This window comes from Marmota flaviventris, chromosome 11, assembly GCF_047511675.1.
Source record: "Marmota flaviventris isolate mMarFla1 chromosome 11, mMarFla1.hap1, whole genome shotgun sequence".
Classification (NCBI taxonomy): domain Eukaryota; kingdom Metazoa; phylum Chordata; class Mammalia; order Rodentia; family Sciuridae; genus Marmota; species Marmota flaviventris.
In genome coordinates, this window is record NC_092508.1 from 6,317,068 (window position 1) to 6,341,602 (window position 24,535).

The window sequence follows — 24,535 nt, forward strand, 5'->3', positions numbered from 1 at the left end:
ACTATATGACTGTATTTGTATAATGACCAGAATAGGCAAATACATAGAAACAGAAAATAGATTAGGGTTAAGGGAGCCAGGAGGAAATGGAAATAAAAGTGTTCTAAAATTGTTTGTGGTGACAGTTGCACAACTGTGAGTATACTAAAAACCACTGAACTGTATGGTTTAAATAAGTGAATTATATGGTATGCGAATTGCATCTCATAAAGTTGGGGTTTTCAAGTCTTTTAAAACTTAAACCTTTTACCTATTTGCTACTAGTATTTATTTAACAGAAAAAAAAAATGCTTGTTTAAATTTGAAATCAGGAATACAAGCACTTCCATATATATTCAAAAACAAAGTTTTAGAAACTTTTTTTTAAAAACTCAACTGATAGCTTCACAGAATTACACTGTTCTTTACTCAAATTTTAAAATACTATATAATGTGCTGATGTATTTACCAGTGTATTAGCTCCATTTTCTTTTTTCCATTCCAGCTACGTGGTCCTAGAATCATTACTGTGTATTATGGTCAAGAAATACAAATAAAGGGGCTGAGGTTGTGGCTCAGTTGAGAGCGTTTGCCTCATACCTATGAGGCACTGGGTTTGATCCTCAGCACCACATAAAAATAAATAAATAAAATAAAGGTATTGTGTCCATTTACAACTAAAAAATTTTTCTTAAAAAATACAAATAATGCCATGTGCTTGCAGGGACAACTTCAACTCTAAAGATTCAAACACTAAAACATCAGACATGCATGAAATACTAAACCAATAAATGGCCATCCCAAACCAATACACACTGAATTTTCACTCAAGACCTGGAGGAAAGTTTTTTAGACGCCTTTATAATGCAAAGATTTATTTGAAGGTTGGTAAAGCTTCTCTTTACAAAAATGCCTCAAGTGTGTTTCTCAAAGTGTGTTCCATGGACCATGGGCAGCTCTTCCAAAATTGTTAGAAATGTACATTCCAGACTTCCTCAACCCCACCCAGCATTAGCATTTTAACAAGATCCCCAGGATCCACATTAAAATTGGAGGAACGCTATCAGAAGATTTCCCCCCACCAAAGTAAGACAACTTGAGTTTTCATTTGACTAATACTCTGAAAACCTGACATACATACAGTTCTGGTGCTGGCCCAGCTTGGCCTCAGAGCCATTCCTTGCTCTCCTGCTCTATCCCACTGCAGAGGGGGATGGTCTCTGCAGGTCAGGGTTCCCAAGCAGGAAGGGTAGAGAAGTCTGCTGCAGCCACTGTGCCTTCCCAAGGCTCTATCAGAGGACCTCTGTGGTCCCTGTCTGGCAGAGCCAGTTGCCCCTGCAGTCTGACTGGCGCCCCTCTCTTTGTCCCTCATCTCCCTTCATCTTATGGGTGGCAATGGTTTCCTGTTGATTGCTTCATCTTTGGGTTGCTTCACTACCTGCAGATTGCATTCTCATTTCTCTAGCATCTTTGCAACCATTCCCTGCATTAAATTCCCTCTGGTTTAAATACTTAAAGTGGTTTGTTCCTTTTTTGGACCCAGAATGAATGACACTCCATATCATCTGGAGAATTCTATAATGTATCACACATAGAAGAGGAATTTTGTGAATGGTTTCTCTACTACAGAAGAGAGCTACTGCACACACAGTATACTTCACATTTCCCACATTCTGACAATCTCTAACAACCCAGAAGAAAAATCAGCCCTAAGCTATCTGTCTGTACAGCAGATGTGACTGAATTCCAAAAGGCAAGTCCTCGGGTGTATTTTTAACACTGTACCCATCACTCCCCCTCAACCAGAACAGCTGGTATGGCAACTATTGTTTTAAGGGGGAAAAAAAGAAAGAAGGAAAAAAATACCTCCTGATGAACAAAAATTGGGGACTCACACTGGAATCTCAGAGGAATCAAACCTCTCCATGATCTTGATCTGAATCATACTTCAAAGTCACAGGATCTACCATGCACTGGACAGCACCTTGCTTCAAGAAGCAGGCAACAAGAGACAGCAACTCCTATCAGTACCAACCAGAACTTCTTGGAGATCTTCCTGAAAGCACATCTGATAACCACTCCCATGCCTAGAATAACTCTGTGATTCCCTCTTGCCCAAGGCCAAAAATTCAACCCTTCAAATTAGGCCCTGATCTTCCAAATTCCACTTGACCTGTTTCCAGCTGCTGATTCAACTTCTGACTGTTCCTAGGTGTGCTTAAACTTTTACACATGATATTCTAATGTGAGGAACCTCATCCCTCCCTGCCCAGTCTGGCAAACTCTATTCCTCAAACACCCCACTTTGAGAAGGACACCTTTATCCCTACCTCTTGGGGAAGTTGGAGTCTGTCCTCTGAGATTCCATAGCACTTACTAGGTTGTGTGTGGAGGTGTCCATCTCCCTGTTACACTGGGTGCCCTTAAATAGAGAAAATGCCTTTCATCTTGGGGATCCTGACCATGGTTCAAATACAGATCCATCTTTATTACAGGTGATATCCTGGAAAAGTCATTTAACCTCTGCAATTTCCAACTGCATAAGACCAGAATGATATGGATACCACCCAACTCAGTGGGTTATCACTAAATGAATTAATCCATGTAAAGTGCCTAAAGCTAACCCAAGAAGAGTGCCTGGGATCCGAAAATTGTTATCTGCTATTGTTCCCGCTGTTATCATTACAACTATTACAGCTATACCTGGAAGCATAGGTCTTTGAAACCCACTTGTTAAATAACTGGAGCACTTCACAACAAACCTGTTTTCAACATGTTAGAACCCAAGGTTCCCCAATTCCAGGCATTGGAGGCTGACAAAAATAAGGCAAGAAATGGCTCCCACGGTAAAGGGACTAACTGGCCCTGGAGGGAAAGCGCACTGCAGCAGGATGAGAAAGCCTGTGCCAGCCGGAACTGCCAGGGCTGCCTCACGGATTCAACCTCTCTCAGCCACCTGTCCAGCCACCTGCCAGAGAAAACCCTGGTCCAACAGGGAAGGCTCACCGTAGCAAAACCATAAGCAGTTTCCAACAGGAACCACAACGGGTAAACAAAGGGTGCAACTTTGTTCTTGCAAAGGGACATGCGTCTTCTACACACCTCATACGCAGCGTGTGGACTTCTCCACGGAGAGTTCGGTGCCCAGCGGATGCGCACTTTCCCGAGTGGGGAGAGCAGGTCGCTGGACGCGCATCCCTCCCTTTTTGGGAGGAAGGGGTGAAGGTTAGACCCCAGGACCGGGTCCCAGGGGACTTCTGGGGGTACCATAAGATACTGTGCACAACGCCCAGAGGGAGAGAGCCTGCCCAGCGCCCAGAGTCTTGCGGCCCCGGGCCTCGCGGAGCGTGCGTGCCTGCGGGGCGCAGCTAGGCGCCCCCACTCCGGGCCCGCGCGGCTAGACCAGCGCAACCCCCGCCTCTGGGCCTCAGTTTCCTCGGGTCTCGCAGCGCCGCACGGGGCTCGCTCCCGGCCCTCCGCGGCACGCGCCCCCCAGCGCGGCGCCCACTGCGTCCCCCGACCCCCAGCCCGCCAGAGACGGGGCTCGGCCGCGACGCCGGCCCGTTACCGCAGCGGCCCCCGCTCGGTCCAGCAGCGGCGCCCGCGGGACCCCGGGCCGGCGGGGGCCTGGGCGGCCGCTCCGCAGGGCCCCGGGCCTCGGCGGGGAGCCGCAGCGTGAGGGGCGCGCGCCCGGTCACCGCACCGCGGGCTCACCTTCTGACGGATCTGACCCGACGTGGACACCTTGCGGATGAGCTTCTGTGGGGAGCCGGGCTCTGCCTCGGGCTCACTGTCCGACGATTCCTCGGGCGCCGGCGGCGGAGGCGGCTGCGGCGGACCCAGCGGAGGGGCACCCGCCGCCGCCGCCATGCTGCCGGGCCAGCGCGCGCGCCGCGGGGGGCGGGGCGGGGCGGGGCGGGGTCTGCAGGGGCGGGGCCGGCGGCCCTCAGCCCCGCCCCGCCCCGCCGCGCGCAGCCGCAGACGGCGGCGCGCCCGGGCCCCTGCCAGCCCCGGCTGGGTTGCCCTGCTGGGACCCCCTGTCATCCCGGCTGCTGTCGGTTTTCTTCTAGGGACACAATTTGTGTGTCTTTGCTTCTGTGTTCGCTTCCTTTTTAATCTTTCCCGTCTTTCACCTTAATTCTAAGTGATCTCCCGCACTGTGTCGGCTAGACAGTTCCGAGAGAGGATGCTCGCCTGCCTGCACCGAGAAGAGGTGCGGACGGGCTCCGCGATGCCGCGACAGGGCGCTTCCTGGACGCTCACTACCATCTGGAAGGCTTTCTGGTTAAAAAGAAGTTTAAGGAGATAGAGACAGAAAATGAGCAGGAATCCCAAACAGGTAACCGTATTCTAGAAAGAAAGAACATATCTATGCAAAAGCCCAGAGGCCAGAAAGAACGAATCTTCCTGAAAAAGAAAACTTGAGCTTAGAGGTACAAAATGGCATTAAGAGCCCCTGGGGTGGGCAGGTCAAACAAGTCTTTATGAACCAGGTAATGGGGTTGGCCTTTTTGCTGAGGCCTGAGGGCAGCCGAAAGCCGCTGAGGGATTTAAACCTGGGCGGGGCTGGATCACAAAGCTGGGGCCTCAGATCCAGGCTTTGTAGTGATGGGGGGTAAAGTGGCCTCCTGGACTATTGGGAGGGACTGTGTAATAGAGAAGTGGACTCAGACTCTGGAGGGAACAGAGGAGCCCTGAAAGAGCCCTCTGGGACTGCCCTTCAGTGGGGAAGAAGAGGAGGAAGTGCAGTTGGAGATGAAACCATACAAGTTTGGGTGCCTATTGGGACATCCAGGTGGAAAGGACTTGGTACCACCTGGGAGGAAATGCTGTCTATTTGTGTGTCTTGCTAGAGGGCATTTGGAGAGGGGTCTGCCAAGAGTTCCCTTAACCATTTCAAAGGGTCACTGGATAGTGCCTTCCAGAGGCAAGCAAGCCTAGCATCCCAGAGGCCATAGGGTAGCATCTGGCACAGGGAGGAGGCCAAGATTGATCTCATAGCCAGAAAACGATGACAGGGCTTGATACAGAAATTCTCTGAACAGGCCTAGGAACCCTGGGTGTTCCAGGCTGCACCAGGCTGCACTACCCTGTACTACAGCCTCATGTGTGTAGTCAGAATTCATTAAAATTAAACTTTTGGTTCTTCAGTCACGTTAGCCACATTTTAAGTGCTCAGTAGCCATGTGTGACATGATATCTATCACAAAGGACAGCACAAATATAAAACACTTCTATCACCAGAAAATTCTGCGCTCAAAAGGATAGTGACCACTCAAGTCCTGAGTCCTGGGTACACACAGGACATGACTAGTGCTGCTTGTCTTCCCCTGTTCCCCACAGAGCCAGTGGGCAGCCTCATTCTGGGGATGACGACCCAGACGTGGAAGGCTCAGATCTCTCTCCCAGGGTGTACTAGAGAGGCAGGATTTGAACCCAGAACAAGTGATTTCCAGACCCACAGAGCTGCATGGTAGCTCCCTCAGGAAGCTGAAGCCTACAGGATCTCATAGGTAGAAAGTGGAGAGGGGGTACAGTATGGGCTGAGTCTTATACTTCTATAATTTATGTGGGAAAGTCCTAACTCCCAGACCCTCAGAATGTGACTTCCAATTCCAAAAATTAAAAAAAAGGAAAGGAAATTTTGACACAGACGAGGACAACCATGCAAAAACACGGGGAGAGGCCTCCAAGGAAGAGGCCCGAGGCCCTAGACTGCGCAGCCTCACAGCTTCCAGATTCCTGCTGCTGAAGCCACATTGGCTGTGATATTAAGGTAGCCTTGGATCTAATTCGGCCTCCCCACAGATTGGGTCTTTTGTGTTAGCTGACTACAGTATCGTGAGAGGGTTGGGGCTCAAGGATGGAGCTCTCTCCCAGCCCTGGTTTCCATCCCCAGCACCATAAAGTAGATATAGATTAAGTGCAACATGTACACAGAAAGAGTTAAGTCTTGCCAGGGGAGCATCGGACCTGAGCAGGGTTGCACCTTGGATAAAGGATGAGGGACAGGCGAAGGCAGCAAGGTCCCCTGCATCTTCTGCCAGGCTGTGTAACTAGGATGTCATCCCATGGGCACCAGAGCCAGGAGCCACCAAAGGACTTTGGAAAACAGATGTCTGGGCAGAGAATGATGCAAAGGAGAAAAGACTAGAAACAGGAAGGGCATTTAAAAGGTCAGTGATGAGTGGCCAGGACCAAGGTGGTGGTCATGGAGATTGAACTGACAGGAGAGACACAGCAGAAGAAGAGGAGGGACCAACTGATCCAGTTAAAAGGGGGAGCAGGAGGAATTGGGGTGCCTCCCCTGTGGGGCTTTCTCGGGGATATAATGTCACTAGAAGAGAGTAGCCTAGGATGAGGAAGAATAAGCTCGGGACATCTGGGTTCCACAATTCTCCGATTTTAGAGGCAAAAGCCATGGGCATGAGTGTGAGTGTGAGTGACCAGGGAGGGAGGAAGTTATCTGCAACTAAGAAGTGTTGGAGATTGGCACAGCCGAGAGGAGATCAAGAAGATGTAACAACTAAACATCACGCAGGGTCCTAGACCGGATCCTGAAACAGGAAAAGGAAATTAGGTAAAAACTTAAGAAATCTAAACAAAGTATGGGCTTTAGTTTAATAGTGTATCAATGTTGAATCATTCAGTGTGGCAAAAGTATATAAGATGTTATGATATGGAAAGCTGGACGTGGCATCTCTGTACTGTCTTTTCTGTGTATCCAAAACTATTTGAAATAAAAAGTGTATTTTAGAGTATTGGTCTTGGTAAGAAGTATGTTGTGTTCTAAAAGCCCCCAGACATTGTGACAACCTAAAAACACACCACCCAACTAAGGTGAGAATTTTCTTTGACACATGAAGAATCCTTTTGTTTCCCCTGGTGGATGCACAGTTCAGTTCCCTTGGGGATCTCAGGAAGGGCTTTGCATCGCCTCCCCCAGAGGGGACGAGCACATCCCCCCTGGGTGCCTCTTTACTGAATGAGTCAGGCTGTGAATCATGTCTAATGTTATGCTGCGCCCTGGGTTCACCCTTCCTTGAGGGCATGTCAAGGTGGCAATAATAACACACTTCACATCCAGCCTAATCCTTCTTTGTGACATGTTGGCAGAGAGGTACAACCCTGTCAGAAAGAATCACTTCACGTTAAAATGTTCCCACATCCACCTGCAAACGTAGGGATAACGTCCCAAACCCTGCTCAGGTCCAATACTTCCCTGGCAAGAGTTAACTTGTTGCCCTGAACTAGTTAGTGTTCTGGTTGATGCTTGCAGGGGGATATTTTTTCACTGCATGTGACATATAGCTTCTCTGGGCCCCCAGACATTGTGACAACCTAAAACCACACCACCCATTTCCAAACATGCCCAAACCTATCTCCCACCTATTCTGCCTCCTAAGATCAGTAAACTGTGAAATTAAACTAAGATGAAAATAACCAAAAATGTTAAAGAAATAGGAAAACAAACATACTAAAAAGAAGTTAACTACATGTGATAAAACCACAGAAAACTTGATACACTCAGGAGTATAAGATTGGGGAGATCTGAACCAAATGGGTAGCACGTGCCTATAATCCCAGTGGCTTGGAGGCTGAGGCAAAAGGATTGCAGGTTCAGACTTGGCTTAAGGGGCATAAGTGCCCTGGGTTCAATCCCCGGTACACATTAAAAAAAAAAAAAATGTGGGGCAATCTGAACAGATAGGGGGGTTGTACCAATGTCAGAACCGTGGTTGTGATATTGTACTACTACAGTTTTACAAAATGTCACTATTGGATAGGGGTTCGTGAGAGTTCTCTGTATTATTCCTAACTGCATGAATGTACAATTTTTTTTCAGTACTGGAGGTTGAATCCAGGGATGCTTTACCACTGAGCTACTTCCCCAGCCATTTTTTTTTTTTTTTGAGATGGTTTTTGCTAAGTTGCCCAGGTTGGCCTTGAACTTGCCAAGCCTGACCTCAACTTGAGATGTTCCTGCCTCAGCCTCCCAAGTAGCTGGGATTATAGGCACACCCCACCACTACCTGGCTAAAGTGCAATTGTTATCACGCATAAATTCAGTTGATAACAAAGAATTCAAGGGCAGTCATTGCTTAATCATAAATGCTAATTCTCTCTCTCTGACCCTCTGAACTCTCCTACTCCCATTCAGCACCACCCAGTGGGCAAAGGTCTGGTATAGACTCAGGGAAATAGAATTCAAGTCTTAGCTTGGATTCTCTAACTGTGGAACCTTGAGTAAAGTACTTAACCTCCTGAATTCAGTTTCCCCTCATCTGACAAGGGGCAGTGGCAGGACCAACTGCATGTTGGAATGATCAGTGTCTGGCAGGCAGCTTTCCCTTCCCTTTCCCCTCCCTTCCCCTTTCTCCTCCCCATCCCATGGTGGCCAAGGGCCAGGACTTTTCACCACCTCGCTAAAGAGACCCAGCCCTTAAACCAGGCCCCTAAACTCCGCTGAGCCTCCTACCCCTAGTGACGTATATAGGGTCCTCCTACCTCTAGTGACCTGTATAGGTATTGTTTTGCCTTGCTTACCCTTTCTGGATCGGTGAACTTTGCATGTCTGGAGCACCACTGCCCCCTCCCCCCCACACTCAATAAAACTCCTTTTGGTGCCTTATTCTTGTTCTGTGGTTCCTGGCTTCATGACCCTTTTCTGCTTTACAATCAGATGTCCTACATAAAGTGCCTGGCACGAGCCAGGCACTCAATAAATTCAGGAATGCCTGTTCTCCAGACTTTTGCCTCAATTTCTCAGCCCCAACTTTTCTCTGTGCAGTACCCTCAACTCCTTCAGAATATGTTTCTGGCACTGCACCTCCCTGCAGTCCCTGGGCCACATACTCAACCTGCCTACAGACTTCCTGTCTCTTGGGGGTGGAGTCAGGGGAACCTCCATGCCAGTGGAGACAACTCCACAAACACAAATGTGGAGGCTGAGCAGAGCCAATGTTCCACATCCCGAGTGCTGGCTTACTAGGTCAGCCAGCTGCTCACTTCCTGCCCCACTCCCCCAGGGTGGCCAGCTGCGAGTCATAGCAAACCAGCACCTGGAGGGCTATATCAGGACATCTTGGCACCAAAACAACTCGGAGGGCAAGGGCTGTTCTGACCTCTGGTATCCAGGGATTGGCCACCCAACCCTCCCTCTGGCTTTTCCACCCACACAGTTCCAAAGGTCAGGACTATTAACGTCCACCCTGACTTAGGATGTCCTGGGGTCAAGCAATGCAGGAACCAACAGGCTGGTCCTCACCAGGCAGTGCAGGGCGGAGTCCAAAGCCCTTGGCTGGCCCAGAACTCCAGCAGGAGCTAACCACACAGACCTGTGTGCTTGCCGCAAAAGGCAAGGGAGGACTTGGTGGGGGGGGTGAACAGGAGCATGCCATCGTAATTGCCCCTTTGTCTGGGTACCTGAGAGAGCAGCATGGGCTGGTCTGATGATGCACTGTTCCCTCGGTTTGGGAGAAAAAAACAAGAAAACTGTCTGATCTCCTGACCCACAGCGTTCGTCTTCTACAGCAATAGTAGCATAGTTCCAGAAACGAATCCTCATCTCTGCCAATACCAGGATGCCTCAAAGTCGCACGCAGGTCCAAACCTTGCTTTGTCTTTGAACCCATGAAAGGTTCCCCAGAGGCCCTCCAGGTCTCCATCCCAAGCCCCAAGACACAGAGCAGCCAGGAATCCATTGGACAGCCTCAGGCATTGGAAGTCTTCACACTCAGGAGCCCAGGCCCTATCCAACCCTCTGCTATGGCACTAGATCCCCAAAACCAACCCAACGGTACACCTCACACATAACACTCTCCCCTCAACCCTTGCCTTCAGCAAGTGGGCTGAGCAGTGGAGAAGTCTCCAGAACCCTTTTACCTGCTCCATAGAAGCACAGCCCAGAGCTACACATCCCCAAGTCTTCCCATGGCTGCCCGGAGAGCTGCTCATCCCCCCTGGCATCACATTAGGCTCCAGGCTGGTGGGTGCCATGGGCCAGACCTTCACAGAAAGTGCCCTAGAAGCACCCCCATTATGTTCCTCTCCTTAGGGCCATCTCCCTCCCTGACTCAGAGCATCCCCTCCTTCTTTATGCCCCACCTCAATGAAGCACAGTCCACCCAGGAAGCCCACGTGGCTCACAGTGGACCCATTTGTCTGGAGAAAGCTATCCTCATGGCCAAGCTCTGCTGTCACTGGCATTGGGATTTGATCAGCCTCCTTGAGCCAATCAGATTCTCCTTCCCAGGAACTACAAAGCAGGACCTGGACCACAGAGCTCAATTCGTGGTGCTGAGTCACATAAATTGTCATGCAAATGGCAGGTCCCCAAGCTCCTGGGATGAACGCCCAGAGCTTGGCAGGTCTCTGCCCACCCCAGCAATGGGAGCTCAGGATCTTCCTTCAGTTGAGTTCCCTGGCCACTCCAGGGTCCTTCTACTACATTCCATTTGCCCCTAAAGCTAAACAAATCTGATTTTGTTGCTCACACTCAATAGAAACTTAACCAACTATCCAGGGCTCGATCAGGGACTTGACCCCCAAAGTGGAATCAGCAACAAAGGGTATTTTTGCCCAACTTGTTCTCTGCCCCATTAATTTCAGGAACCTCTTTAAGAAGAACCCTGGGGCTAGGATTGGTCAATTAGAAATCTCTCACCATATGTTTCCAGAGAAACAAGTTAGAGAGACCAGGACCCAAAGCCTCCTGGACACCCCAGGTCCCACTGGGTGGCACACTGACTTCCAGACACCTTCTCCCCTCAGTGGCCACTGCTGAGCCATTCTGTGGTGGCTGGCCTTTCTTCTAGATGATGCCCCTTTCCCCTCAGGAGCCAGGGCGCTAAAGGCGGCAACTTCTGCATCAGGGTCAGAAGCTCAAAGTCCCAGTCAATCAACCCCACTTGCAACCAGGGATCACATGACACACTTTATTTCCAGGAGGAAACTCGGACTTTCCTATCTAGCACAACTGAAGGGCTGACTGTGGGGCTTTGCTCCTGGCACCAGGAACTACAGCCGCTCGCAGGAGTCTGAGCCGATATTTTCACTCATCATTGACAGCCTCCTTCTTCCCTTCCGCAGTGTCTCCCCCATCTTTCAGGTTTTGGCGAGCAAACTCTTCAAAAACCAAATTTGCATCCTGAAAACTAAAAAGAAAACAGAGACACCTTGTTCAGTGCCCTCTCAGAGCTGAGAATGAAATCTTTTTTTTTTTTTTTTGAGAATGAAATCTTAAGAGAACCAAGACCCTTGATCTTCTTTTGGCAGCAAAGGAATGAATCAAGGCTTTCCCCAGGATGGAACAGGGGCCCATGCCATTTTCCTCATTTTTTTTGTTGTTGTTGTTCGTTTAAAAGATTTTTTTTTTTTGGTGGGGGGTACCAGGGATTGAACTCAGGGGATACTTGACCACTGAGCCACATCCCCAGCCCTATTTTGTATTTTATTAGTAACAGGGTCTCACTGAGTTACTTAGCACCTTGCTAAATTGCTGAGGCTGGCTTTGAACTCTGGACCTTCCTGCTTCCGCCTCCTGAGCTGCTGGGATTACAGGCGTGTAATCCCACGGCACCCAGCCTGTTTAAAAGTTCTTTAACAAAAAGGAGAAAAGAAGAGAGCCCACAAGTGAGGGATACACCCAGCATAGCCCTTGGGAGCTAGAGGACACAAGGGAAGGGCACAGAGACCCCAAGAGGGGTCTATGCAGGAGGAGGAGTCACAGGTCAGAGAAACAGAGCAGAGATTGGTGGCTTACCTTTCCTTTGCTGTGAGCCCAGAAAGAAGGAGAGAGGGAGAGAGCAGAGAGAAGGAGAGGTTAAAATCAATTCCACACCAAGCGCCTGGACTGTCTCCCCTTTCAACTGAGCAGTTTGAGGGGTAGTAAGTTCTGAAGGCGTCTTTCTTGGTGGCTGGGTGTGACTTCTGTTCTTAGCCTTTCTGTCTGCATCTTTAGCCATCACTCTCTTTTGGTTTTGCCTTTGATTTTTGAGGGCACTGATGGAACCCAGGGCCTCATACAAGCTGGATAAGAGCTCTTCCTCTAAGCCACGCCCCAGCCCACCATCACTTTTTTTACAGGGTGCCTGAAACTGCCATAATCTCACCTTTGGACCTCTTCCCTGATTGTCCCCACCCTTTGTATGTCACTCCTCTTTTCAAAGTATTTCTCCTTAAGTGTCCTTTGGACCCCCATTGAGGTCAGAGTCACATGGAGACTGACCATGCAGCTCCAGGCACCAGCCCATCGGGCTCTCGGGGATGACTTGTAGGGCCTGATGTATACCAGCACCCTGGGTAAGGGTGTGCACTAACACCTGAGGACCACCCCCTCACGCCTCAGTTTGATCTTCTGGGGTCAGGTTAGGTTTTCATGTGTTTCATATCCCTAGATGAGTTGCTAACCATTTGAGTATGCTTTGTTCTTTTTTAGTTTTCTGGTCACCTAATAAAGTTCTGGTGCAGTTAAAGAGCTTCAGAAACTGGGAAGCAGTGGTTTGATGGTGAACTTATGCTTTTGTGTCTCAGGCCTACCTAGAAGCCAGTACAGGAGGGAATATCTGTGAGAACCACTGAGCACAGAGACCCAAAGAGAGCCTAACTCATCAAACTTTTCCCTGACAAGAATACCCTGGAGCCCTACAGTGCTGAGCAGTAAAACCCACTAACTGGGACCCTCATCCCTGAAAAGGCAGTCAACAGGACGGATCCAGTCAACACTCTGGGGTTTGGTGGATGCTCTTGGCAGCAGACAATAAAAACACTTTTACTTCTTCAGCACTTGCTAGGTACAAATTTCTTGGCCCCTGGCTCTGGCAAGGCCTAACTATAAATCATGCTTTCTCTGCTTAGACTCTACCACCTCTACTCAGGGAGTCAGGAACTAGGCAGAAAATGAGAGCCATGAGATTTGGTCACTCTTAGGTCTCAGGAAATCAGAGTTTTGTAACCACAGGATGATTTGTCCTAATTCTTGCCTCCAAAATCTCAGAGGACAAAAGATTTTATTGTTTTGTCCTGACACTGTGAGATGTCCAATGTAAGGGCCATAGCAACAGAAACATCAAAATGATACATGGGAAGGAAGAGTAACTCTTCGGCAGCAAAGGAACCGATCAAGGCTTTCCCCAAGATGGAAAAGGGGCCCATGCCATTTGCTCCTGGTTTTTTTGCTTAAAAGTTCTTTAACAAAAAATTAACTCACAAAGTCTGCCTAAAGCTCTTTGGGTGGTTATCATTTGAATGTCCTTAAAAGAACAATTGAAGATTGGGACCACATTTTCAAGACTGAATCTGTGTTTTCCCCGGCTTAAAGTCCTAATTACTCCCAAATAAATATAAAAAATAAAGACCATTTTTATGATACAAGCATAAGTTAATCAAAAATGTAAGATTAACTATTTAACCAGAAGCTTTTGCCAATGCGCATAGAGAGTTTGAATCTAAAATATTTGGAAAAGATATTCTGAGACAAAATATTTTGAGCCAAAACCTAAAATGAATATGAGGACTCATTTTAATGGGTAAATACCATCTCATTTTCAACATAGAAAAACTATTTGTCAAATACGAGGAAAAGAAACCCTGCTGGTTTATACCACTTTTACTTAAAAGTCTTTATTATTATAACTATGGAGAATTCTCAAACAGGTTGATTTTTCTATCAACCTGCCTAATTATATAGGGGAGAATTTTTCCTTGGAGTTTCTAAGATGCACCTGGATTAATTCTGCTGCCTCATTTACTTTTTTTTCCAACACTTGGAACAAAACCCTGGGCCCCATGCTTGCTAAGTACATGCTCTACCACTGACCCCTCATTGAGCTTTTTTTTTTTTTTTGGTACCAGGAATTGAACCCAGGGGTACTTAACCACTGAACCACATCACCTGCCCTTTTTTGTATTTTATTAGAGACAGGGTCTTGCTGACTTGCTTAGGATCTTGCAAAGTTGCTGAGGCTAGCTCTGAACTCACCATCTTCCTGCCTCAGCCTCCCAAGCCACTGGGATCACAGGAATGTGCCACTGCGCCCAGCTCATTGAGCTTTTCTTAAAAGAACTTCCTTGAGATCTAACTCCATATCATCCAGTTCTCTTTACAGTGACAGTTCAACAAGGCTGATGTTAAACACAGAGTTGTACACTATCCTTCACTTGACATCCATCAAGAGCCAATGGATTTATAAGTCAAATGAGCCAAGATGTGAGGATCCCAGCCTGACCCTCTTTTCTAGTCTTTTCTGTATTCTCATCATGATGCCTATGAATGCTTCCAAATGATACATTAGGCCTTTTGTTTCCAAATGAAATGCAAAAGCCTTGGGCTCTCAAACTAAATCATCCTAAAATCTAAATCTAGGTCTATTGACAGCAGAGATTCTGGGGTTTTCCATTACATCCTTCACACAGGCTCCAGGGGGTGAACAGGTGAGTGCTTTCTTCTGGGCTAGCCCAGTCACCTTGTGGATGTCACCTGGTAACCCCCCTACTCAGAGGTGCAGTCAAGAAAGACAAGGAATGAGTACCAATAAGTCTACCAGGGGAGAAGAGCTCGAGACAGCCTGGACAATGGCGCAACTAACCTGGGTCCTCAGGCTGGGGGTGCATGAGACGGAATGGTACCTCAGTGGCCACTTCGCTAGAAAAAAAGAATGTAGGCTGGTTAGTAGATACACACACACACACACACACACACAAGGTTAGTGGCTTCATAAAATATCCCCAGGCCCAAGCTGAAAGATAATTTAGCAGAACTCAAAGCAAAACAGAAATCAGAATATAGTCAAGTGAGATTTTGCAATGCATTCCCTGGAATGTGGTCCAGGAACTTCACTCAGGCATGGCTGGGCCACCAGTGTTCCAAGTTCCCTGTGCTGCTTACTAGATGTAGTGACATATGTTATGGGAGGAGAAGAGGCAAAATCCGACAGGAAGGACAGAGTAGATTTTGTCGTTGTTGTTTTGGGGTTTTGGTAGTCAGGACTGAACCCAGGGGTGCTTAACCACCGAGCCACATCCCAACCCTTTATAATTTTTATTTTGAGACAAGGTCTCACTAAGTTGCTCAGGCCTTGCTAAGTTGTTGAGGCTGGCCTTGAACTTGCAATTCTGAGGGAGGATGGATTTTAAAATAGTCTTTGCAACAAGGTGCAACATCCTGAATGTGTTAAAACCTGTGTGAGGTTGGTGTGTCAAGGGTGGGCACAGAGAACACAACAGTCTGCTGAACTCCAAAAGTTAGAGGACTTTGGGGCGACTTGGAATTTATACCAAAAAGAAGGAAGGAAAGGAGTCAGGAAGGAGGACGAAAGAGAGATTCAGAGAAAGGGAGAACAGAAAGATGAGGAGAGAGGTGAGAAAACAGGCTCCTCCTTGCATTCTAGGGCCCCCTGCTTCCTGCCCAGGGCTGACCTCTGGGCCAAGCACATTTGTTTAAATAACACAGGTACAGATAGGATCTAAAAGAAACGGGTGTGACCTGGGTTCTAGATAAGAGATGAAGATGATAAGAATTGGGGTAAAAGACCATGTCAAGTCAATGCTGACTCAAATATTTCTAATTTTTTTTTCTTTTGGTACTGGGAATTGAACTCAGGAATGCTTTACCAATGAGCTAGGTCCCCATCTCCCCATCCCCCCACCCCCACTGCCTTTTTTAAGACAGGGTCTAAGTTGCTGAGGCTGATCTTGAACCTGCAAACCTCCTGACTCAGGGGGAGGAAATCACTGGGATTACAGGAGTGCACCACCACACCTGACTCAAATTTGTTCCTTCTTTGTGCATGACTTAAAAGGAAGCTGTCACCATTCACAATTATCAAAAGGTAGAAACAATCCCCCCAAAATATGCATAATGTGGTATATCCATACAGTGGAATATTACTCAGCCATAAAAAGGAATAAAGTACTGTATTAGTTCATGCTACAACACAGATGATCCTTGAAAACATTACGCCAATGATAAAAGTCAATCAAAAAGGCTCCTTATTATACAATGCCATTTATAGGCAATATCCAGGATAGTTAACACTGGCAAGCAGATTAGTAGCTGCCAGAGGCTGTAGGAGGGGAAACAGGAGTGATTACTTAATTTGTACTAGGTTTCCCTTTCAGATAGCAAAAATATTCTGGACCTAGATAGTGGTGGTGGTTTTATAACATTGTAAAACTACTTAATGCTGCTGAATTGTGCACTTTAAAGTGGTTAAAATGGTATAATTCATGTCTTGCACTGCATACAGGTGCAGAAGACAGCTAGACAGCTATGCGGAGTGTGTGGACTTTCTGGAGGAGTCTCTTTGTGAGGCGTAGACCTACTTGTCACCCCAGACACACACTAGTGAGCTAAGCACTGCATGATGCTCCAGAGGCAGCAGCATCACTTCTAACATATGAGTAGAGCTGCCCAGAGACAGCTTCTTTAGTTCCTCTTAAGAGGAAGGGCTTACTGGACACAGTGGTGTACCCTGTAATCCCAGCAATTTGGGAGACTGAGGCAGGAGGATCATGAGTTCAAAGCCAGCCTCAGCAACTTAGTGAGGCCCTAAGCAACTCAGTGAGACCCTGTCTCAAAATAGAAAAAGGGCTGAGGATGCGGTTCAGTGGTTAAGTACCCCAGGGTTCAATCTCTGGTACCAAAAAAAAAAAAAAAAAGGCTTATTGTCCTTGGCATCCTACAAATCAAGTGGAAAGGGAGGAGAAGAGACTTACCTGGAGGTGAGTTCTCCCAGAAAGCTAGGAAACACAAAACAAAAACAAATGGCTGTGGTGACTGTCCCCAGTGGCAATATGACTTCACATCCCATTATTCAGAGGCAAGACCTGACTCGGTTCTCTGGTTCCTTGCCCACATTCTCCACTTCCAGGGTCTTTCATTCCTTAATATTCAGCATCCTCCTCCCTACTGTGACTCTTTTTCTCAAGAGGATCATTTAGGGTCAAGAAGAATAACTTAGGGTCAAGAATAAGCCACAGAATCATAGAGGTCTCTATGAGAACCCCTTAGAGTTGCTTTACCCTTTTATATCTGCAAGGTGGGATAGTGGGCATGACTGGTTTCAGGACCCACTGGGGATACTGAAACTTCAATGTTCAAGTCTCTTATTTAAAATGACATGGTGTTTGCATAGCACCTTCACCCATTCGCCCATATGTTCAAAATCATCTAGGGATGACTTAAACCACCAATACAATGTAAATGCTGTATAAATAGTTATTAGACTTTATCATTTAGGGGATAACAAGGGGAACGTCTATACAGTCAGCACATATGCAGGGTTTTTTTTAAGAACTATTTTATTTTTTTTTAATAATTATTTTTTTAGTTGTAGTTGGACACAATACCTTTATTTTATTTATTTATTTTTATGTGGTGCTGAGGATCGAACCCAGGGCCTTGCACGTGCCAGGCAAGCACTCTACTTCTTTTTTTTTTTCATTTACAAATATATATATTTTTATTTTGCATTACAATTCAAGCACTCTACTTCTAAGCCACAATCCCAGCCCCACATGTGCAGTTCTTTTTTTTTTTTAGTACCTTTTTTAGTTGTAGATGAACACAATACCTTTATATTGTTTATTTATTTTATGTGGTGCTGAGGATCGAACCCAGGGCCTTGCACGTGCAAGGCAAGCACTCCACTGCTGAGCCACAGCTCTAGCCCCCACATATGCAGTTTTTAAAAAATATTTTCAATCTGCAGATGGTTGAAGTCACCAATATGAAACTTGAGGATAGGAGGACTACCTGAATTTGCTTTTCTGGACTGCTAAGGGAAACTCCACCTGGTTCTAGATCCTCACAAAGGAAAGAAAAGAAAGCACTATCCAGGGCTGGGGCTGGGGCTCAGCAGTGGCGCACTTGCCTGGCATGTGTGAGGCATTGGGTTCAATTCTCAGCACCACATATAAATAAATAAAGGTCTATCAACAACTTAAAAAATATTAAAGAAAAAGAAAAGAAAGCACTATCCACTTCAAAAAAAACACAACAAATGGAAACTTTGTGCTAACAAAATACCTAAAATAGACCTGTGTTCTTTGTGGCCCCAAGCAAAATTTGGAGAACTCTTTACCTACCCAGGACCCTGGGACATATGCAGGATCTGCCTGTGATCAGAATAGAGACTTTGGCTGTGGAATTTGAAAGGAAAATGAGAAGCCAAGGTGTTTTTGTTTTTGTTTCCTTTTGGTGAGATTAAAGACAAGGAAAAATCAGTTTCATTAAAATAGAATGAATAGTTTCTTTAGAGATGTCAGCACTCTTGTATGAAAAGGAGCCTCCCAATTCTGTGATTCCATGTTAGGGGAGGGAAGATGCAGTCCCTCCTTGGTGGCCAGATGCCTCCCAAGATGCAAACAGATGAAGGTCACTGGGAGTCCACTGGGCAGCCATTGTTCTTTCTGAAGTACAATGTAACATGAAACTGATTCTCTTTCCGCTCTCTAGCGCTCTACAGCGCTCTACCTCGGTGGTGTGCAGGTGCAAGCTGTTTTGGCCCAGGGTACGAACAGTGCAGTATTTCACAACCTTCTTTTCCAGGGACAAATAGAATCCAACCCAGGCCAGCACAGGAGCCAGTAGGCTCTGCCTCCGGCCGCTGTCTGCCTGTTAGTCCTTCAGGAAAGAGCAGTCCCAGGCCAAGAGGGAGCAGGCCAAGTGCCGGCACTTACCCTGACACGGTGAGCTTCACCTTGATCTGGTAAGACACCAGGATGCCCATGATGGTGCGGTCCATGCCCTCTTTAAGGCTGCCCAATAGAAAGGAAGAGCGGAGGGTGAGGAGGCAGCAGGAGGCACAGCCTGTGAGGGGATTCTTGCTCCTCCAACCAGGGCCACTCATCTGGAGGCTGCTTCTCAGGAACTGGTGAACTGGCCCAGGCCAGCCTGAGTCCAAGGACTGCACATACACGTGAAGGGGTGCAGGGATGCCTGCTTCTCCTACTCCTGCAGTCCACAGAGGGAGGAGCGTACTTCCTCCCCTCCTCTGTACCCTGGTCATCCAGCCTCTCCCCAGCCTGCTCCACCATCTCAGCAGGGCAGGCATAGAGTCCTCCCATGGGCTTTCCCTGCCTGGGTATCGGTCTCTGTAATGGTCTCCCACGTGCCAGGCTCCTTAACTGAGCTTTCCAGCTTCTCTGTAGCCTGAGAAATCTTTCAGGTTCAGTTTTTCGGGAAGATGCCTCTGCCGTCTCCTACCCACTGCCCCACTGCCTGATCCTGCCTTGCGCCAGCCTTGCCAACTACAAGCCTGCCCCAGAATGCCCTCCTTCTCCTCTCTTGTCCCCTAAGACCCCAAGTTATAGTTCCCCTCCTTTGGGAAGCCTTCCCAGACACTGCCAGGGAGCATTGGGACTCGCTCCTCTGTGCTCTGCTCATGGGAAAGACACGTGGATACTCTATTGTAGCCCTGATCACAGGAATTGTGACTGCTCTGGACCCTGCCCCACCGGCACCCAGTATGTGCCTAGCAGTGAATGTTTAAGTGAGTGAATGAGGTGCATGAGATGTGCCCCAAAGAGGGTGAGGTGTGACTTTCCTTGACAGAAACTTCACTCCAAATCTCCTAACATGCGTGGAATTCCTGTTATCTGATACACACCACAGTGGACATTTTATCACAGGTTTTTATCTCACACGACCCAATGAAGAAGACTTAAGTATTTCAGGATGTCCAATAACAGGAATTAAGGCATGCAAATTATCATGAGCTGGACTCAGTGGTGCAGACCTGTGATCCCAGCGGCTCAGGAGGCTGCAGCAGAAGTCTTGAGTTCAAAGCCAGCCTCAGCAATTTAGCAAGTCCCTAAGCAATTTAGTGAGAACCTGTCTCAAAATAAAATATTTAAAAAGGACAGAGGATGTGGCTAAGAGGTTATGTGCCCTTGGGTTAAATTTCCAGTATAAAAAAATTTATCATGAAATACTAACTAAAATAATGTGAATAATGATAGAGATCATGATAGAGGACCCTGAAGGCAGGGGATTGAGGGCAGGGGAGATTGCGTTGACAGCTCTGGGATCTGGGATATGGCCCTGAAAGTTCTAGCCCAGAGACCAAAATCTGGCCCAGGAACATGTGCACCCACGACCACACTGACCCAGAGAAGCCTTTTTACCTGGAATTGTGGAGAGGGTCACCTACTCAGCAGAGAGGGGTTGCCACCAAAGGGTATAAAACAGGGTGTAAGCTTGAAACTCCACACTTCTGCTGGGATTGGCTCTTGACCTCATGTTAAATAAGGCCAAACACCCAAGGAAGAGAACGTACTTTGTCACAGGCCCGAGAATACCCTGCAAGCTCTCGCCCTGCCGCCTCCAAGGTGATGCCAACAGACCAGAAGTTGACCTATCTGACTTGCATGAGCCCATGGCTTGGTAGACTCACATTCTGTAAGGCCAACAGTGGGGTCAGTGAGTATTCTCACTGTCAAAGGATTTTCTGTGAGTGAGTTGCCAAGTTACTGAATTAGATTCTGGAGCATGTTCACAAGGCAAGAATAACAGAGAAACTGACACCACAGATCTGCTTCCTCAAGGGCACGACAGTCATGTTATGGACAATGGCATGCCATATCATAAACATGTTTTATAGTTTGCGGAGTCATTTAAAACATGTACATTTCTCCACGCCTTGTGAGCAAGGTGTATTTATTCTCATTTTATGGATAAGGAAATTATCCATAAGATTAGCCAGAATGAGAGACCTGTCCAGGGTCAGCAGCTCAGTTAACTGGAGAGCAAAGTCCACTCCTTACCAACTCTCTGGTCAGTAGCCTACTGGGGCCATGGAGGGACCCTCCAGCACATCACCCAGGGAGAGGGCAGGAAGTGGGTCTTGAGCTGGCGCATGGCTCTGACCACAAGCCCTCAGAGCCCTCCAACAGAGAGACTCCCAGAAACAGAAGCCCAAAAGGGTGGCTAGGAGAGCAGCAGTGTTGACTTCTGAGCCTTCACTGTACAGTTTTTTCTAGATCTGTTGCCTAAATCCAGCGAGTGGATCTTCCTTCCTCCCTTCCCTCCCCCCTTTCTTTTAGTGCTAGAAATGAACTCAGGGGCACTCTACCATTGAGTTACATCCCAGTCCTTTTTTTATTTTTTATTTTGAGACAAGGTCTTGCTAAGTTGCCCAGGCTGGCCCAGATTTAGACCTTCCTGCCTCAGGCTTAGAGCAGCTGGGATTACGGGCAGGCGCCACCATGCCTGTAAACAGTGCTTATTTTCCTATAAAGCTCATTGACTTCTGCAGCCCTCGGGATCCCACTTTTCACCTTTCGCGGAGGAAATAAGTGGATGAGCACAGCCAGCTGCATGGCTCAGTTGTATGCTTAGGACAGTGCACCAGCTAATGACGCTTTAGGAAACTAGCAGCTGACATTGCTCAGGCGCCTTCTGAGTGCTGGGCTCCATGCTGCATGCAGCTTGTGTCAGTCCTTATCACCACTCTGTGAGATTGGGACTCTTATCACACTCCCCCCTCCACTGAGAGACAAGAAAACAGGTTCTCAGAGAGCTCAAGTCATTTGCCCAGAGCCACCCAGAGTATGCAGTGGAGCTGGGGGTACCCAAGGCTGTGTCCAGGGTCCACCAATATGATCACCGCCTTGTTCCAGATAGGAGAAGGAGCCTCATTTGGGCCTATGAGACCTGCACTCTCTACCATTAATGCCAGCTAGCCCGTCATGCACACCTTGAGCCCGGGGGACAGACCTGCACCAGCTGGCACCAACAGGACTTTCATGCAGTAGCAAGGACTCACATGGTGCTGGAGGCGAGGTTTGTGTCCTCATGCTTGATCTTCCCATCCAGAGCAATGCCTCTTCTTTCTCGATTGTTAGCCAACAAGGGCACCAATGTCAGGGTCTTGGTAAAAGTGTTATTAGGTAACACTTTTTCTCTGGAAGAAGAACAACATAGAGGAGAGTCACCATCAACCCGACCAGACCCTATTTGTCATCCAGCATTTCCAGGATCCAAATTCCCTATCCACTTACTGGGAAGAGGAGCATATTGTTAGTGAAATTGCAAAGTGGGTTGGCAGCAATATCAGGACATTGCCTCAGACCTCCCAACCTGCTCTGAATTGCTGAATTTCTAAATTAGACAAACGGGTCCCAGGTCAGAGACCCCAGCCAGTCTCCTAAGGCTCTATGAACCCCACAGTATGCAGCAGAGCCATCAGAGCAGTGTCAATAAACCCAGGTGGGAAAGGTCCTTGTTGCCAAAATCTGTCACCAGGAGACTGATGGTGGGCTGGTGAGCAGGGTAAGGAAGGGGCCTCCATCAGTGGCCACACAGACCAAGCTGATTCAGGTCCAAAGCAGCACACACTTTTCCTCTACTTGGTCTTCTGGGTCATCAACTGAGCTCTGAGTTCCCCAGCATCTGACAGATGGCAGGAACCCTGTGCCAAGAGGCCGATCTGGGGTTGTGCTTGGGACACAGCATCACCAAGATCACAAAGCAGCATCTGAGGCTGCAGAACCAACTCTGCTGTTCACGTGCTGGGCACCAGGCCTTGGTGAGGGCTGTCTGTACACCTCTCATCTTGTGCTCTGCCAACCCTGTACTCAACAGCCACACAGTCGCAGCCTTAGGCTGCAGAGCCCTGCGTGCCAGCAACACGCCCTGCATCCTTGTACCAGCCAGAGGAAGGCAGGGTGTGACCTGAAAACACTGCCCGGGAGCTGGCATCAGGACTACTTCCCAAGAGTGTTCCAAGACAGCTGGAGCCCGAAATGCCTCCCACAGAAGGGTTCCCCTATTTGAGCTCACTGCGGAGTTTAAAGCAACTGTGGTGGATCCTGCCTCTGGTGGATATAGGAAGCTCTTCATAGAATTTTGTATGAGCCCAGGATGGCCCATGTCCTCCCACCTAGGTCTTGGGGCAATCTATCAAATGAATTAGATTTGGGCAGTGGCATTGACAAAAATGGACTTTGCATTATTGTAAAAGTGACAGAAATAGAAAGGGGGCCCTGAGACTGGGCTGCATGATGGCCTTTCCTGAATCACAGCTTGCCAAAGGACTGTGACAAGACCTTAAGGCGACTTCCAGGGCCTTCAGGACCTGGTACTCAATGGCAGGCAACAGATTGAAAATCAGGTACGACCTGGCTTGAGGAAACCTTCCCACTGGAGTCCCAGGGTCTGGCACAGTGGCTCATGCTCTACAGCCTTCTGAGTGGCCTCTAGCCTAAGACCCACTAACACGATCTGACCCAGCTTCCAATCTCCCTCCCCCACCCTTGGGAGGATCTTAGAATGGTTTTCAGTCTCCTGAGATTCATTTGACCAAAAGACTTAAAAGTAGGCTAGATAACAGGGTATATAGTTAAAAACTCAGTCAGGACTATTTGCCTGGTTTTTTTCTGAGCATCTGCCAAAAGGCCAGCTGGGGCTAAGACTCCCTAGACCCCAAGGATGGCAAGGATATGCCCAAAATGTGGGACAGACCCTAGGCCTGGCATTAAGAAGTCAGCTAAGGAGTTGTGGTTCTTTCCTGCTTCCCTCCACTGAAGGCCTATATTTAAACTTAAGGATGAATTTGTTTTGAGTAATAGTTTATCCTAAAGTTGCCTTTTAAATATTGTGCAATATTATCTTAGTGAATCAGTTTATCTTTCCTCACCAACAACCCCTCCTCTCCACCCCAACCTTCCTTTGACCCTGGTAATGTTTTCTACATTCAGTAATGTTTAGAACATGCCAACTAGATAAAGTGGAAAAGACCTTCTGGGGTGAGAAATACCCCTGCAACATGTGTATTAAATGTTTCTGGGCTCAATGGTGCATACCCATAATCCTAGCCACTAGGGAGGCTAAAATAGGAGGATTGCAAATTTAGGTCAGCATGGGTAACTTAGTGAGGCCCTGTCTCAAAATGAAAAATAAAAAGGTCTAGAGATGTAACTCAGTGGTAGAGCCCTTGCCTAGCACATGTGAGCTCTTGAGTATAATCTCCCACACCACACACACACACACATTAAAAAAAAAATGTATCTGACTTCCTAGCACAAAGTGCAGCCTGCTTTGTCTCTCATGAATGAAGGAGCCACTGCAGGATTCTCATTTGTTTTTGATTCTATCAAAGGGAGAAAAGTCATTCACAATGACAGGCTAAAAATGAATGCATCTTCCTAATCAAGTTATCATTGGTATGGAATTTTCAAACTGAATAAAGGAGCAAAAGAAAGTCCTAGCCTGGTCTGACTGCTCATTTGGCCATCTGCTGGGGCAGGGTGGGGTGAGCAGAAAGAGTCCACATTACCAAGGACTCATGTCAAGGATAAATAGGCAGGCCCAGCTGTTCCCGGTGGGTGACACGTCCACCTTGATTTCCCCCCTTGTTTGTTTGAAGTCACTGCATTGTTCTCTCCAACCTCCTGTGACATGGAAGGCGCGTGGGGCGAGGTAAACAGAGCTAAGATGCTAACTTTCTTGGCATCCCCTGAAGTGAGAAAAGGGGAAGGAAGCAAAAAGCTGGGGGGCTGGCTGGGCATTCTAGTTCTCAGCATGAAAGAAAAAGGAACTTGACAGAGAAGGTTG

General features: G+C 47.7%; 2 protein-coding genes across 5 annotated transcripts in view; both read right to left on the reverse strand.

The window, feature by feature from the left end:
• The window catches only part of Dgkd (diacylglycerol kinase delta), a 97,613-nt gene extending 93,760 nt beyond the window's left edge, over positions 1–3,853 (reverse strand). The window contains exon 1 of one of the 4 annotated variants that reach the window (XM_027942036.2): positions 3,694–3,853. In XM_027942036.2, the coding sequence (XP_027797837.1) occupies positions 3,694–3,849 (156 nt within the window). In that variant the 5' untranslated portion in view covers positions 3,850–3,853. Of the gene's footprint in view, positions 1–1,120; positions 1,198–2,985; positions 3,006–3,081; positions 3,122–3,693 lie in introns of those variants that run through there. The other 3 variants (XM_027942038.3, XM_071619533.1, XM_027942037.3) reach the window with 3 other exon arrangements.
• Positions 3,854–10,902: 7,049 nt separating this feature from the next.
• Positions 10,903–24,535, reverse strand: part of Sag (S-antigen visual arrestin) — a 30,820-nt gene continuing 17,187 nt past the window's right edge. Inside the window, exons 10-14 of the mRNA XM_071619426.1 lie at positions 21,747–21,884; positions 18,661–18,738; positions 16,696–16,719; positions 14,568–14,623; positions 10,903–11,135 (exon numbers count right to left, since the gene is read on the reverse strand). Coding sequence (XP_071475527.1) covers positions 11,086–11,135; positions 14,568–14,623; positions 16,696–16,719; positions 18,661–18,738; positions 21,747–21,884 — 346 coding nt within the window. The 3' untranslated portion in view covers positions 10,903–11,085. The remainder of the gene's footprint in view (positions 11,136–14,567; positions 14,624–16,695; positions 16,720–18,660; positions 18,739–21,746; positions 21,885–24,535) is intronic.